The sequence below is a fragment of the Rhododendron vialii genome, chromosome 4a (genome assembly GCF_030253575.1).
Source record: "Rhododendron vialii isolate Sample 1 chromosome 4a, ASM3025357v1".
NCBI classification, from domain to species: Eukaryota; Viridiplantae; Streptophyta; class Magnoliopsida; order Ericales; family Ericaceae; genus Rhododendron; species Rhododendron vialii.
In genome coordinates this window covers 9,508,125-9,526,242 of record NC_080560.1, presented here as the reverse complement: position 1 = coordinate 9,526,242, position 18,118 = coordinate 9,508,125, and the positions used below count along the sequence as shown (strand labels likewise).

At 36.7% G+C, this 18,118-nt stretch overlaps 1 protein-coding gene across 1 annotated transcript; it reads right to left on the bottom strand.

Moving 5' to 3' along the window:
• Nucleotides 1-1,660: 1,660 nt before the first annotated feature.
• On the bottom strand, nt 1,661-4,746 carry LOC131324326 (G-type lectin S-receptor-like serine/threonine-protein kinase At2g19130). The gene has a single exon (XM_058356259.1). The coding sequence runs from the start codon at nt 4,638-4,640 to the stop codon at nt 2,172-2,174; it is 2,469 nt and encodes an 822-aa protein (XP_058212242.1). The 5' UTR covers nt 4,641-4,746; the 3' UTR covers nt 1,661-2,171.
• Between the last annotated feature and the right edge of the window lie 13,372 nt (nt 4,747-18,118).

Here is an 18,118-nt window from a genome sequence, read left to right as displayed (position 1 = left end):
AGTTCCTTCATGGTTACGGGTTAGGCCACCGGTTGCAGCTCTCTACCTATCAGCATGCAAGGAACCACAATCAGTATTAAAGCTTAATGTACCCTGCATTGGCGGGTTTTGACGCACATAAATTGTATGAGAACCCTTTGATTGGTACCACTGAACGGTGAAGAACCATTCTGTTTGACTTGGCCAAAATCAGTCTTGCAACTTGATCAGGGTGTTGCGAACTAGGATTGGCTTTGGATTGGGAATGGAAGACAGCTTTGGCTCCAGATCCCCTGTCCTACTTCTTCTGTCCCATTCCACTGTCCCACTCCTCCCCATACGCCACGTATCCACTCCTTGGTTTCCCTCTAACAGTGTTACTTACCCAGTTAAACCCTAACTCCTTTCCTGGCCTATTTCCTTTTACGTTCCCCACTTTCCTTGTCAGAGAAACTATTCCCCTGTCCCACTCCTCTGTTTTGCACGATTTTTCCCTCTGGTATGCACTAACCATACTATAAACATAGTATAAACAAACATTAAGAATATTCCGAATTACCAAAAACAAAAAAAACAAATTAAGACTTAAAAACATAGAATTTGAAAAATCATGATAAGTTAGATTGGTACATCACAAAAGGACGCATGAAGTTTGCTCACTTTTGGTAATTAGTACTATAATAATAAAGATCATAACCACTGCATTCACTTGTAATCTTCATAACCCTGCCGATCACAAAAAAAAAAAAAAAAAAAAAATTTGACAACCCTCACTTGATGTAAAATCATCATCTTGAACTTTAACTTGGTTACTTTTTTGGTTGCCCTTCACACTGAAAGTTATTGAACCAAAAGTCCTCATCCAGTGATTGTGATCATGGAGCCTAAAAAATGGGGGTGGAAATACAATTAAAGCTGATCGAGATTTAGAATTATATAAACTTGAAGCATGTTAGTGCTATCCAAATACCTGCAGTAGGGGTGGATTTGGATTTAAAAGACAAATTTTAATTTATTTTTTTGTCTTCATTCAAAAAAAATTTGCATTTGTTAGATTCGTCTCGGTGAGAGAAATCGGAAAAGTAAAAAGAAATTATCGAAACTCATTATTTTTTCAAAAAAGACAAAATAAGTTGACTTATTTTTGTCTTTATTCAAAAAAAATTATGAGTTTCAATCAAAATTTTTTTACTTTTCTGATTTCTCTAGTTGAAACGAATCAATAAGTAACAAAAGTTTAATGCAAAACAAACAAATGCAAAAAAAATTGAATAAAAAAAAATTACTTAACTTTTTAATCCAAATCCGCCCTAATTCAGTCATGCTAGTAGGCACGGCTTCAGATGATTGGGTAGACTGGAAAGGTTGGTTAAACATCCGACAAATAGCCGGAACGCCCATGCTAGTTGAGGATGTGCAAGACTCATATTGCTAAGTTTTTCCAAGTTTAAGAATAAAATGAAGTTAGAGTACAAAAGTGCATATTATAGAGAAGCGGGGAACGTAAACTATAAAAGAGAATAGGAAAGGAGTTTAATTGGATAAGTAACGTTGTTAGAGGGGAAGCAAGGAGTGGATACGTGGTGCATGAAGAGGAGTGGGACAGAAGAAGTAGGACAGGGGATCCGCAGCTAGTAAAAAACAATTGGGTATAACAAATATTGCACTTTTCGACAAGATATAATAGAGAACAAGATATAATAGAGAGGATTATTGTACTCCTGTATGAGTTAAAATAAATTACAGGCGGAAACAAAAACAACATGCAACACGCGTGCTTAACCACTAGAAATACATGCAGCGAATTCTAAAGAGTACTCTCTCCGTCTCATAATGTTTTTCCGGTTCGCAAAACGGTGACATAAAAATAACACAATTTTTGCAAAAAAATTTCAATTTTTTTCAACAATTCATAAGATATCGATGAGTTATTGTAATTTATGAAAAGAAAATTGAATTTTTTATTAAAAGAAATGCATTATTTTTGAGTCCTCGTTTTGCGGACCAGACAAACATTTTGAGATGGAAGAAGTAACAAATGAGGCCACACCCTTTGGATTAAGGCTTTGCATTACATACGAAAACAAGACAACAAAAAAAGGCAGGAACTACTTTATTATATGTATATATAGTTAACTGCATAGAGAAGTACTCAGCAAATCACTAATTTCTTCATGATCTTCAGACCGGACTTAATTGGAAATCATTGTGGAAGAAGAGCTATTGGCCCGAGTGAAAGCAGTTGAATGAGCGCTCTTTGGCTGTGAACTCTGTCCAGAAGACGAATCGGTGAAGAAAACTATATGCTCGTGGTTCTCGACAAACGCTTGAAGTGACCGAGGAACCCGAGGCGGGTTCACTTCTACAACCCCTTCAAGTATCTGTACCACCTGACCCATTGTTGGCCTGTGGTTCTCATCATCTTGGATGCACCAACAAGCCACTCTAGCTATTCGCCTTAGCTCCTCCTCGTCGGCATTCTTTTCCAATCTATGGTCTAATAGGCTAAACAGGTCGCCCCCTTCTACTACGACCCTTGCAGCCCAAGTCGGGAAAAACTTAAACTTCCCATCTTGATCAGATTGCTCCGAATTCCTCCTTCCGGATACGAATTCAAAAAGCATCATTCCGTAACTGTAAACGTCAGCTTTGGCTGTTATGGCAACTCCTGATATCCATTCTGGTGCAAGATAACCTCTTGTACCTCTCATGGTCGTCAGAACCCTGCTGAATTCTCGGCCAATGAGCTTTGCTAGGCCAAAATCCGCGACTTTTGAGCAGAACTCGCCGTCTAGTAGAATGTTCTCCGGCTTTATATCACAGTGAATAATACGGTCCCTGCACTTCTCGTGGAGATAAGTCAACCCTCTGGCCGTTCCCAGAGCGATCTTGTACCTCGTTTTCCAATCCAAGACTTGCCCCTCCCTTTCGTGGAAAAGATGGGAATCCAAGGACCTGTTCGGCATGTAATCGTACACCAACAACTTCTGGTTGCCATCGGAGCAGAACCCCCGAAGTTGAACGAGGTTGACGTGTTGAATGGTTCCGATCGTGCTAACCTCCGATCGGAACTGCTTCTCTCCCTGGCTTATGCTTTCCAGCTTCTTTACCGCGATTATAGTTGAATCGGGCAATGTCCCTTTGAACACAGAACCGAAACCTCCTCCCCCCAGTTTCTCTGAGAAATTTTTCGTAGCAATTTGCAAATCTCTGTATCCGAACGCAACCAATGAGCCCTCCATTTTTGTTTTTCCAACAAACCTCCTCTGCCGCTTCCAGATTAGAATAAACACTAGGCCTAAAAGTAGTACTACAGCAACTGAACCCGCAACAGCACCAATAATGATCCCCTTGTTTTCTTTACCCTTCGAAAACTCAGAAGCAGCAAGTCTGAGATAAAGAGTTCTTCCAGTACCATAATTTGGTGAGAGTTGCAGATTCACAAGTTCCCCAAGCCAAATCGAACACCCGTTACTATAATAGGAATACGCAGTGCAAGAGCAGTTATTCAAGCAGGAAGATGCACATTCGGCAGCGCTACTAGAAGCAACAGGTAGTGAATTATCAGGCAATCCCATGTTGGGATACTCATAAAACTTATCTGTCGACTCCTGATTAGCAACACTTGTATTCCCACACTGCAACTTATTTGTCCTCGCACACCCACCAGAATAATCACTCAAATTCCAATCACCAATCGGACTAAACCCTTTCAAACAATTACAGAAGGGCTGTGTAATCTGATTGCAAGCCTCAAATGCCCCACAAAATGCGTAAACCTCGCACTGATCCCTCGGTTGAGACCAAAACAAGTTCCATTGCCCGGTGGTTTCCAACCAAGTCTGTTGCGTGATTTGCCCCGAAACATCCATAACAAATCGCGATATAGTCGTAGGATTGTACGTCGAATAAGTAAAATAACTCTCATTCTCATTATCAACATAGGTGAAATTGTAAATATAATTGAGCCTCATCTCTGGGACCAAACTGAAAATCTGCCCATTCCAAGAGCCACTGGTCCAATACCTCTCAGATCCATTCCACGATATCACATACTCCTTGGTATCTGCTATTAAACTCAAAGAAAACAGACCTTGAGATGGGTCTTCCTTATTCTTCCAAGAAGTTAGATTCTGGTGAGTCCTAGTTCTCTTATTATATGCAATTTTACCCCCGGGCAACCAAGTATTAGTAGGAAAATCAAAACTTTGCCAAATGGGTTGGGTTGAATTAAACCCATCTTTGACAACCAAATTACCATCATCCCCAAGAACAGCCACCACAGAACTTGAAGCGGCGGAGTTCTGATTTGTGGACCAAATGGGTATCTGTGACTCGTTGAGGAGGACTAGATTGCCATCCATGATTTTTAACACTGATGAGTACTTATCTGAGATGGGTTTATCCCTATTTGCCATCCAAGCTATAGTCCGAAGAGAAACTTTATTGTACACAATACATATGTAGTAGTTGGAGGAGTTACCTGGCTGGTTGTAGAAACCCAATTTGAAGGTTCCATTTGCTGAGACAAGGGTTTGGTCCCCGGAGAGAGACTGGTTTGCAGAAATGGAGTCGGATCCATGGGAGATGGGGAGGTTGAGAGTGAAGATCAGTAGGAAGAGAAGTGAAAAAATGAAATATGAGTGGGTTCTGACACCCATATCTCTACCCTGAATTTTGTGCAGAGAGAGAGAAATTTGATTCTGTTCAGATCACAAGGAAGAAGAAAAGGGATTTGGTCTCAAAAAGGGTCATCCGACACAGCTCATGTCATCTCATACTTTGAACTTAGCAACCATTTTATACCCACACTCTTTGTACACGTGTGTTGACACGAACATTCACATAAGTGTTGGAAATATCACACACGGTGGTGGTGTAATTTGTGGAACTCCACAATTGTGTAAAGTATATATGCATGCAAGTGTGTAGAAGTGCATGTGGTTGTAAATTTATTCTATTTTAGATAGTAAAACTAAGAGTAAAATTAGTTTTGGGTATTAAGTACTTCAATAAAAATTATTTCTTGGTTTTTAACTTAAAAAATTATTAAATGCCAAAGTTATACTTCCTCTGTCCCTTTTTAAGTGTCCTGTTTCGTAACTCCAACTTATTAAAAAGACATCATCATTACACCTTTCACATCAACTTTTTCCTCTACTTTTCCTACTTACCCATCATCATTACACTTTTATTCACTAACTTTTCAAAATAAAATCTACTTTTAGGGACAAAATATACAATACACCAACTTTTACCCCCCCTAACTTTACGAAATAGACACTTATTAACGGACAGCCCAAAATAAAATATTAGACACAAAAAAAGGGACGGGAAGAGTAGTATATTGGAGGAATGCAAAACAACATACGAAAAATTGAGTAAATAGCTGAATTTTGCAGAAAATGAAAAAAGCAAGAGCTGGAGATGCTCTCATGGATAGAAGAGGACGTGGGGGGGACCTTGACCTAGTCAACCACGCTTGTTGAATTTGACGATTTGACTTGCGTAATTTGTGACTGGGATACGGTAATGTGCATCATTCGAGTCGTTCGTCCAAGCATCCGAGCCGTGCGGAGATGAAATCTAAACTATTAGATTGCCGAATGGACGGTTCGAATAGTGCACAGTACAATGTTGTACATCCCCTGCACTGCACCATCTCCAATCCCATAATTTGCGACCTTTTATTTTCCTACAGGAATATAAACTTTCTCCCTTACTCTAGACTAAGGGTACAAATGTGACTGTACAGAATATCGAGCTGCTACTACCTTATGCGAAATTGATCAGCAACTCGGGGGCATAACATGCCGGGGCGGACTCCTTAATCATGACATATTTTTGCAATGTCTACAAACGCAGTCAAGGCAGGCTCATGGGGTAAGCCGGGGAAGCGGCCGCTTCCGGCCTCCAAATTTGAGGCTTCACTATAATATAATTTGTATATTAATATTAATATTAATATTAAAATAATTCTAAATAAAAACACAATTGTATCTTATTTTCTTCAAAAACTCTTGCAATAATATATTTTTACATTTATATTGTCATAATTAGATCCTTTTAGTTTGATTTTTTTTTGTTATTTTTTGTACTATTATCATTTTTAAAAAAAATTCATAAATATGTAAGGGGTTCAATATAGGAAATTCTCTTCGAGCCTCCAAAATATATGAGACAGTTCTGAACGCAGTCGTACATCCTGTTAGTGATAAAGTAATATGGGCGATACGTGATCATGCTCTAAAACCACGAATGAAACAGTATGAGATGACACGAGGCTACAGCTAATTACACCATCAGAGTAACTAATGAGATTTTCTTACTTCAATTCGTTAATTCTCATCCATAGGTTTTCATATACTTAGGCCCTGTTTCGCTAAAGAAAATAAGTACTTATTTTTTTTAATCAAAAGTGGTGTATTTTGAAAAAAATGATATATCTCGTAAAAAAAATGAGTACTTAAAAAATAAAAAACTTAGGAAAATGAAACCTTAATTTTTGGTAGTTGAAAAGTTTTTTTTTTTTTTCCCCCTTGACAAGATAGTTGGCAATAGGCCTAGTTTCGTCCGCAAACGTAACGGTCCCTATGAAATGTTCGTGGCCGCATGTTTGGACAACAGAATTAAATGTGAACACAACTACACATGTGGTTCAGATCAACCACCACAAAAGAAAGGAAAATGACCTCACATCTGTTGGGTTTATTTAATTTTTCCTCAGACAGCATGGGTGTTCGGGCCAACATACGCATACCTCAACTAAAACCCTCTCTAATCCAGTTAAAAGCAAATCATCTACGTCGAAACTAAAAAATTCAAAAAAACTCTTTCTTATGCCTAACCCTTTGGATGGGTCTATGAAATTTCGCTTGCTTGCAATTAGGCTTCCCTTAGCATGTGATCAGTCACATCCCACTGTGCAAGATTTTCTCAATAAAAAAAACAAGTAAACAGCCTCGTGTCAAATTTTTTTTTGTTTTATTTTGGAAAACTCGTATTTTATAATCAGACTTGCACGACTCTATTATCTTACTTTATTTGGCTAGCAATCTAAAGAATTTTAATCATCTCATAGTTGCAAGGTGAATAATTTCCTTCCATTACATTTTTGGGATAAATCATTTGTAGAGAAATTTGCAAAAGTAAAAAATTATGACAAAAAAAAATTAAAAATTAGTAAAGATAAAAAATACTAAACATTTAGTATTTTTTCTTTTAGTGTCGTCTTATATAATCTTTTCTCAAATTTAGTCTGAACGTTTAGTTTTTTTCTTCATGTTTTTTCAATCTTTTTGGGAGGTGAAACGCAAGTGTGCTGTTTCGTGTGGAAAGTTATGTAAATATCACTTTCCATGTGAGAAAACGTCTTTTTTGATTGTGCAAGTTGAGGTTCACAATTGGGGTCACGTGCAAAGAAAATTATACATCGATTAACCTATACTTATCACGAATTTGCCTTCTTTAATAAATAAGATAACATATCAAATCTAATCTAATTTGGATTTGTACAGGGCTTGTAATTTTCATATTATCTTATCCAAATAAGAATCAAAACTTACAGTTTAAAATTATTGTTTTATAGCTATCTCGAACACTCTTACTTCAGCAAAGACCTATTGATCACTTGCAGAAGGTCATGTGTGAGTGACCTAGCCCTAAAAGTATGAACAATTTACACACTATTGCATATACGAATTCACCTTGAGAGAATTTCATGCTCTATTTAAAGGTATCAAGAGCTTTTGTGCACATAATTGGTTTCAAAAAAGCAATCTTTAACATGTTATATTATTAAAGGAAAATTCAGCCCAATGGGCTGACAATAATAAGTGTGTAAATGTGTATTAAAAGATGTAAAAGGTATATAGAAATACGCGTTTTCTTTATCTTCTAGTGTATTTATCATCAACCCAGTGGGCTAACAATAGCAAAACCAATTATTAAATACAGATATATTAAGAGTTTCATGAGTATTTAACTAGAGCCCGTTCTAGAACGGGAAAAACGTCCTTATTTTTTAAGAATTCAATTTCAAGCTCAAAAATTATGGGTTTGTTGAAATTTAAAAATATGCAATATAGATCTTGTTTGAAGGATCTCATCGAGATCTTTTATACGATACAAAAAAAATTAAAAAATTATTTTTCATTTACATTATTTTTGAGTTTGAAAATGTGAAATAAACTATTTATTTTTTAAGAAGATTTTTGGAAAGGGGCCTAAACACAAAAAAAAAAAAAAAAAAAGGGATCAGATATTTCGTTGGTATGACCGTATCTTGGAAAATTCTCAGACTCTGTTGGAAGATTCCAGCTGAACCTCGTATTCTCGGTCAAAAAAGGCAGAAATTTGGACAAGGTTTGAATTGGTCAGACAATACATTTACCACAAAAACGGAGATGTAATCGTACATCAATGGGTAAAGCGACTTCTCAGTTACAGCGTCTAGACGGGGAATGGAAGATGCTGCCAATTAAGATGAATAATCGGATCGATCGCTCTGCACCTGTTCAGCGGAAAGCTGTCTGACAGCATCCCTGAATCCTTAGATGGTCCCCCCGATAGCAAATCTACCCATTGTTCAGAATAACCTTATTGGAGTTTTTTCAGATCAATCTCAAATCCTGATGATTCCCCTTTTCGATATGCATATCTAATCATGAATCGTCTTAATTTCATAGGGTGTCCGACAGCATCAATTTTATTGCCTTCCAAAATAAAATGAAACAATAATGATAACGATAAAAAGAATGGCAACAAGCAAGTTCTACCTTTTGTATTTGTATAATTGTCTATCTAGCTCATTGGAAATCTTGTATGAATTCTTTTATCTACCTATGAAGTTCGGTACTTAATTAGTTAGACAACCAGCAATAAACATGTGTGATCCACGCCTAATTAATACATTTATCTAGCTTTGTATGCTAATTTTGTAGTACAGGAATATTCCAGAAACCAATGAAAATGCATAAATCTAAACACAAATGTAAATAAAATTAACCAATATATACGAACTATACATGGTCTAAATACAAATATGGCCCGAATCGTCCAATGTGTGTGGAACTTCACATGATCCTGAGTCCCTGCCACATATGTCTCCAACGGTCCTATGTGTGTAGACCTCACATCCATTGTGCGAGATTCACATGAATCAAAACCCCTCATTACTCCCCTACCCATTTACCTGATTATACAGTACATATGCCATACAGCTATAGTGACCGACCGGTTCCCTACTGAAATCGTACCGACAGCCACGTCGGACCATCTCCGGCCACCGGACGGCCGATCTGAGCAGTCCAAAAATTCTATAAAAAAAAAAAACAAAGCGGTCTACGTGAGAATCAACGGCATCCGATGTGTTTGGATCAAGCATCCTATACACATCGAATGCCGTTGATTTCCACATAGGCCCCTTCATTTATTTTTTTTTAGAATTTTTGAACGGCTTGGATAGGCCATAGAGTGGCCAGAGACTGCCCGGCGTGGCCGTCGGTACGATTTCGATAAGGGACCAATCGATCTCTGTAGCAGAACTCGTACATATGTATACATTGTTTCAACTGTCGTAAATTGAAGTCGGTGGAACGATTTTCTTAGATTTTTTATATTTTAATTAGTCATTTCGCTATCAATAAAAAAATAACTTATGGTTCAATATTAGAATAACTTATCTAACTTACAAAACTTTACCAATTTAGCTGATTTTTTTCTATAGAAATTGATTAAAAAACAAAGCCTTATAAAGTAATCATAGATTAGATTATCAGGTGCGATTTTATGTAAAAGTGACAGGTGCACTACGAAATAATAGAACTAAGAGGGGACTATTCGCAACCCCGTATTTCTCCCTTGTTAAAAATTTTCAATTATACTCGACAGTTAGTTACCGAAATTGAGATACATTTTCAGCATCCAATTACAGAAATGTAATATTTTTTTCAATAGCTATTTACCGAAAATGTATGTTCGGCAGTTGTTTATCGAAAGTTGAACATATTTTCAACATGTAGTTACCGAAATATAATTTTGTTTTCAACAGTTATTTACCGACATATTATGTATGACTTTCAACAACTATTTACCGAAATGTAGTGGGCTAAGGAAGAAAATACAGAGCTTGGAATGGTCGGTCCCTAGAACTATTAATGCATATGCAAGCCTACCAAATAAAAACAGGCTTCACTTTATATTTACAAATCCAACCCAATTAAAGTTTTATTTTTCAAACCCATCTAACTAGTCCATTGATTTTCTTTACACATACTACTCAATTTCTCCAAAATATCATTCTCCGGAAAACATAAATCAAGTACCATACCTAGAGGTGGCAATCTCAATCCATATTTTTTAACTCGCCCAAATCCGCCCACTGTAACCCAACTCAACCCGCCCATATTGTATAATGGGTTGATATGGATTGAACCCATATAAACCCATATATACATGGGTTTAGGTGGGTTAAAAATGGGTTCAATATGGGTTGGAAACAAAACACTCATGCTGCCCTTTTATCCGATGGAAAAAAAAGAAAGTCTCGCATTTCACACTCGCTACACAAATCACGCTCCCACAGTCCCACTTGTCACCAAAGTCTTGCATTCAGCACGTATTATATCTGATTGCTTCAAAAAAAGTAAGAATTGCTAAATTACTGGAGTATTTTATTATGGACCTAATTCCAAGTTTGTTCATTAATCCTAGTTTTTGTTCTTATTCTTTTTTTTTTTTTTTGCATTTGTTAGTTTTTCGTTGATGTTTTTAGGATTATTGTTTCGCCGTGACGAGAGGAATCTAAAACGTAAAAATTTTCGATCAAAACTCGATTTTTTTTAATAAAGAAAAAAATAAGTCAATAAGCCATTTTTTTGTCTTTATTTAAAAAAATTTGGGCTTCGATTGTAATTTTTTACATTTTAAATTTCTCTCATCATGAAGAAGCAATAATTCTCAAAAATCAACAAAAATTTAACAAATGCAAATTTTTTTTGAATAAGAACAAAAAAAATAAGTCATTTATGCCAAATGAGGCCTTAGTCATTTCTCCATTTCTTCTTTTTCCTTCGGTTATTTATCCAACTAATCTCTTCCATGGTGCTTTAAACGGCAAGACAGGTATTTTTTTCAAGGTTTAGTACAAAGAAAAGGGGGTATATTACTCCCTCCATCTACAACACTCTAAACAAAAAATATCAATTGTTTGGTACTTTTTTGTTTTTTTGAATTTTTTTGAGATAACTACACTATTTATGTCTATAGCCGAAAAAATTAAAAATTGGCTTTATATAGCTGAAAGACCCTACGGAGTTTTGCCCATTTATGAATGTGTTTCAACCCATATCGAGAGAAGACAATAGAAAAGGAACAGAAGGAAGGGGGGAAAATGGGTCGGGTCGGGTTTGGGTTTGAGTTGACCCATATTTGACCCGACCCGTTTAAACCTGTTTACTATTTGACCCACTCATATTTAACCCGCGACCCGTTTCAATCCGCCCAGACTCGCCCATTTGCCACCTCTAAGGTCCATACCTATCACGAATTAGAGTCCATAGAGCAGAATTAGTGCCAACTATGGTAGTTACTTTGGATTTGTTAAATTTGTTACATCATCCAGACCAATAGATATGCATCGAAGAGAGGATCGATCATGGCTTTTTAGGATAGCATTTCGAAGGATGGAGGTTGTCATATGGCTAGTCCAAGAAAGCGTGGGGCTCGTAGGCGGAAATCAAGACTCAAGGATCTTGAGGATGTTCAAAATTTTCAGGCCTCCAAAAAATATGCACGACCTCAGTGCAAACAATCACATATCATTGAGGATAGTTTCATCAATCATCATGGGTTTCAAGCACCACATCATGTGTTATGCTAGTATCATTTATCTACTCGTTATTCTCTAATGGTTTTTCGCAGGTGTCAAAGTGGTTTTATTCTCATATGTGTTTGTTAAGCTGCTTTTGAAATCCTATGGGAGTCAGCGTTCTCTTATTGTTGATTTTTTTCTTTCTAGTCTCTCCCCTATAAGGTCTATTTCTTGTGCTTTATCCTTATTCTCAATGAATTTCTTACTTTATACTTATTAAAAAGACATCATCATTATACCTTTCACATCAACTTTTTCATCCACTTTCCCTACTTACCCATCATCATTACACTTTTACTCACTTACTTTTTAAAAAGAAATCTACTTTTAGGGATAAAATAGACAATACACCAACTTTTACTCACTAACTTTACAAAATGGACACTTATTAAGGGACAGCCCAAAATGGAATACTGGACTCTAAAAAAGGGACGGAGGGAGTAATTTTTGTTTTTTGTTTCTTGGCAAACACATTATATTTTTAATTTCTTCTTGGTACAATTGTAATAATTGTGAACAGATAAGAGTATAAAAGAAGGAAAACAATGTTGACCAGATCAATGCTTCCAGACGTTTTGAGTTCTTTTCGTCTTTCAGGAGATTTATCTAAAAGATATATATATATATATATATATATATATATATATATATATATATCTTTTAGATAAAAAAAATCAAATAAATTCTTACGTCCTTGAACCGATAACCATCTTTCGCATCCTCTTCCTCAGATCTCTTTGTTGAGAAAGAATTCTCTATGCTAGCAGTTCGTAGCAGTTCGTAGCAAGGAATTGGAACTAGCAGTTCCGATGTCTTCACAAAATAAGAAACGGTCTCTCCAACGCATAAATGGTTGGGAGTTTACGTTCTCATCATCTTTGGTAAAATCAAGTCCACCACGGAGACTTCTTCCCAACTTTTTTCGCTTTCGCTGTAAAGAAATACTATATTCTATTTTATATTCACGATTTGTCTCAAACTTCACATCAGAGGAAAATATGACTCAAAATTTGGTTTTGCTATGGGATCGGGTCTCGCACAAATCCCGTCTCCCCTTTTTTTAGGTCAAGAGGAAGAAACTTATAATATTGTAGCTGCTCATCTAGAAAAAGAAAAGACCCGGATTTTCTCTTTATTTCAGAATATATATATATATATATATATATAGATGTTCATTCCCGGATCCCAAAGGAAAAGTCAATTGAGCAATACAAATGGAGAAAGTGCCACTTCTTATGGATTTTAATTCACACCATAAAAGACATGCTTATTAAGTGATCTTAGAGCACTGACACGTGATTCGAAGGACTTTTCTCATTACACATGTGTGTTAGAGCCACATATTTGGTGGTAGAGTCCACACAAATGTGTGATGGCGAAGGTTCTCAATTAAAGCATCATATTACGATATCGGTGCTCCAAGAACAAGTAATAATTTTTTCATATCTACCCCTCAAAACCACAAACTGCCACAACCCAGAATCTACGTTTCACATCAAGTCTATGACGAATCAAAGACCCCATTTTAATGAACAGCCATGACAGGCCTATTTGGGTATTTTTCATTGAGGATGAAATTCTTAAAAAAAACGTGTCTAGATAGAAAATCTAGGAGCAAAACTTCCAGACACAACTGTGTTCGGAGCCGTTCGATATTATATGTGAGACCACGTGCATCAAACGGCTTCGGACGCAATTGTATCCGACATATTGTTTTAAAATTGTATTCCCAGCATTGCTCAAAATTTAACCACCATCTCCAATATCTTCAAGACTTCTACAATAGAATGCTAGGAAAAAAGGAAAAAGGAGACAAAGCATGAATAATATCGATATCATTCTGCAAAAGTTCCTTCACAAGGTTCCTAATTCAGTTTCCTATCGTTGTTTAAGTTCTTTTATTCGTCCTTATTTGTGATGTTTTCAGCTTTCTTTTTCCTACGATTTCCTATTTTTCCTTTCCCTTTATGTTTTCATGAAAATTCGTAAGTGACCGCGTCGTTCCGTGTCAAAAATATATTTATAAAACCTTGGAATTAACTACTACTCCGTAGAATAATGGTCAAGACCGAGTATCATTCCGACGGAGACAGTATGGCTGAGTTACGACAAATTCAATTAACTTCTAGATTAATTCGGGCAAGGAAGTTTGATTGTTTGAATTTGGAGAATTTATTAAACTAAGAGAAAAAATAAAATGGAAAGTTTGTAACGATTGGAGAGAAAATCTAGGGTTCGATTCCACCTCAACCGTGTAACTCTAACATGCATAGGCAAGATTAATTATTCGAATCAGAAGAGATTATTACTAGGGCTTGCAAACCCTAGCAATAATCATCTAGAAAATAATTGAGCTGTTAAAAGGTATAGATTATCCCATAGCACGGACCGTCTCAAAAGTACAGTCTGGCCGCCTAACGGCATGACCCGTCTTACGAGTATAATCTATCTCAGAACTCCAACTATAATCGATGAAAACCATTGTATAACTCGTATTTGGAAGCATGCATACAAATACTCAATAGATTAAAACCATCAAAATTATTCCATTCAATTGAAACGGAAAGGGTTCTTAGTTATACAATCGATTCGAATAATAAACCTAAAACCCATACATAAAATAGAGTTACTTGGTGCGAAGTTTCATCTTCACCCTAAAAAAGGGGTTTAGCCGGCCATGGAGAAGAAAGATGTGATCGAGATTGAAGAAGACATGGAAAACATGGAGGAAATCCCCTTAGAACGCCTCTTTTTCTCTCGTCTCTGAAAAAGTAAAAAGAAAAGTCCAACTGCCCTAAGTAATAAACTAAAGCCTCCCTTTTATAGTTGGCCCAAAATACACTTAAAACAAACGAATGTGTTGCTGCCCGCTGGTCACGCTGGTCCGGACCAGCAGCTCCATTGTCCGGACCAGAATATCAAATTGTTCAATTTCTATTCCAAACTTGGTTGTCCAGACCAGCAAGTCTTTGGTCAGGACTAGATTGTCAGCCTTTGCTGTTTCGCTCCTCTTCTTGTTGTGGCCTCCACCGGAACATCCTTAACTTATGATTCTTACTCACAATCCTTTCCGAATGCTCCGAAAGCCCTGAAACATCACAAACCAATTAAATCTCGTTAAATAACACCAGATATGACCGACAAAGCCTAAGTTAATGAGAATAAAAGGGTGCCTTTCAGCACCTATCAGTAAGTAAGCGGTGGAACTTGCATGACACGACAATTTAGCATGTCACATTACCTACGGGCTACAGCACACCGCATAGGTCCCATTTTCCTCATAAAGACTTACCAAACTTCCAGTCTTAAATTCCGAACCACAAAAATTCCATTCTAATTTCTAAGACTGGATCCTCGGACGAGGACATCCTCCTATTGACCAGAAATTCTTCACCTCACTACGAAGTCAATGGTTAAAATAAGGCCTCCTTTATTAGGTTTGAGGGTTTTGTTAGTGGACATTAATAGGCCAGGGATAATGGGTCTTACGGTTTAACCACCTCGGGAAGGGGTTGGTCTGGTGGTCAAGATTTGAGACTTAGAAATTTGGTCATTCACATGGTCCCATGCTCGAAACCTATCAAGTGTTATCAACTTCTTCGCAAGTTTGCCCGGTCGTCAACTTTAAGATTCTCAAATTAGTCGAGGTGAGCAAGCTGACTCGAACACCTGATTATGAGATACGAGATGTCCACTATTGCTTTAATCTTGGTTGAAGATTTTGTGGAGAGGAAAAACAACAAAAAGTGGACAGAGATTTTCCCTCTTACAAACTTCCAGTCTCAAATACTACCAAGAAAATTCCATTCTAAAGACTGGATCCTCTAACTAGGATATCCTCTAACCAGGGCTTTTAAGTCTCGTTGTCCACAAATTCTCCACTCCACTGGGAAGTCAATGGTTAGAAGTTAGGCATGCTAAGGGCGTTTTGTTTGACTGCATATTAGTATCGGATTGAAAAATTTATACGTCAAATTAATTTGACCAAATATTCATTGTTTTGTTAAAGGATTTACGATTCGAATGTACCATGTAATCGGAAATAAAATCTTACAACGTGTCATATGCAATATCACAGGAGTGTGGCAGTGTTGTTATTAATGTGGTCCTTATTAACTCAGTGAAATTGTATATCCAGTTGTACTATGTAGCATTTACTATTAGTGGTCCATAAATGCGAAATTTCGCTCTATTTCCTCAAGACTTCGGAAAATACCCAAAAAAGACATTCAAATTTTACTATAGTCCTCCAGGACTTGGCCCTAGAATTTTATGGATCTAGATAACTTTGAATTTAGACCCAAAAAAGGGAAAAATTCAAAAAAACCGCTGAACTTACACCCCAATGTCCCATAGGCCTCCAAACTTAAAATATTTTCAATTAAACCTCCAAAGTTTACAAAAACTTTACAATTAAGCCTTTGCCGTTAAGTTACAAACGGGAAGTTAACGGGAAGTGCTGATCTATCCAACCCCTTCCGTTTTGGAGGGAAATTCCTTTACTTTTCTCTCTATCCAGTGGTTACACCAGTTGGAGGGAAGTTAACAGAGCCAGTTAACTGCATTTTACCATTCTTTACAAAAAAAAAAAAAAAAACAGGGCCTAACATCATGGATCCAACTTACAAAAATCATCATGGATCCATATTCAAAGACCATATCCCTGTCTGTACCATAACCATATGCCTGCCTAGATCCAACTTACAAAAACCATCATGGAACCGTATTCAAAGTCTTTGAAGGCAATAATTAAAACCTAACATATTAATCTTTAAGTCCCAAAAACCATCATGGAACCATATTCAAAGTCTCCGCAGCCATCGACACACAGATCAGCACTTCCCGTTAACTTTCCGTTTGTAACTTAACGGCAAAGGCTTAATTGTAAAGTTTTTGTAAACTTTGGAGGTTTAATTGAAAATACGTTAAGTTTGGAGGCCTATGGGACATTGGGGTGTAAGTTCAGTGGTTTTTTTGAATTTTTCCCCCCAAAAAATAGTCAACCAAACAAATGAAACTACAGCCATCAGCCACAATGCTTGACCCATCCATGCATATTCAGCAGTTATACCAGAAGAGAAGCTATAGAAGTCATGCGTGTAAAACGACATGAAAAAAGGATCTTACTGATCAAATCACCCGTGGATTCAGATTTAGTTTCCATCTCTTTGACCTGTTAAGATGGCATTCTCTTTCTCATGATTCAGAGGAACTTCAATTTTTAGATGTTTGCAGCAGAACCGTATCAGCCCTAAAGTCAGAACTCATATATGAATCACTTGGAGCAATTAACCTTAGAATGAATTAGTGAAAGCTAACCAGCATCACTTGATCAAGGCACACAACCCATTATTGCCAACTTATCCTGAAAAATGAGAAAATGAAAACTTTACGTTAGTTTTGTAATTTAGTTTCAGACTATAATAATTGATGTCTTATCAGAATTTTTTAAGGAACGAACACAAACCATACAAAAAGGTACTCCCTCCATCCCTAAATAAATGTTCGGTCCGCAAACATTGACCGTACGGCACACCCTATTGTCGTACGGCAAAGGTACTCCAGGGGACAGTTTTTGCCAAAAACCTCATTTCTTCTTCTGTTTTTTGAGATTAAGGTAATAAGGTGCTAGTTTCTGTTATACATTGATGGTGTTTTTGCCAAAAGTAACATATGCCATGCTAAAACACTTTTGAATTTACAAAGCATATCAGCCTTATGTTATTACCTGAGATAGATACTGTTCAATTAGTACACATGCATGAATGCCTGTTTGAAACTGCAAATCACCAAGACCAGTGTCGTACGGCACACCTTCTTGTCGTACGGTGGAGTCTTTCGTGGAACAGTATGTTGGTTTCATTAATTTCTGCAATTAAATACCTATGTTCAAGCATGTTTGTTCATACCTGTTTTCTGACATGCTATAAATTGTTTACCTACTATAAACTGTTTATGTAACATAAAAGTTAAGCAATAAAAATAATTTTTCAAATCTCATAAGTATGAGTAGAGACTGATTTTATTGGACGAGAGAAGTGCCATAAAACCCTTTCCCTCTCGTAACCTGGCTCCCAAACCCAAAATTTTCTGTTTTCGGAAGACCAAAACCTTTTTCTAGATCAAGGGCAAAAGAGTCACATTTTCTCAAATACGGTTTCCCAAGCGACAATCCAATTCAAAACTTGTGTGGCGACTCTCTAACAACCATTTTTCCTTTTTGTAAACTAAAAATACAAAAAGAGCAATAAAAGGGAAAAATCATTT

Bases quoted from the DNA above. Each gene is read 5' to 3' on its own strand.
- LOC131324326 (XM_058356259.1), bottom strand. From the start codon at position 4,640: ATGGGTGTCAGAACCCACTCATATTTCATTTTTTCACTTCTCTTCCTA.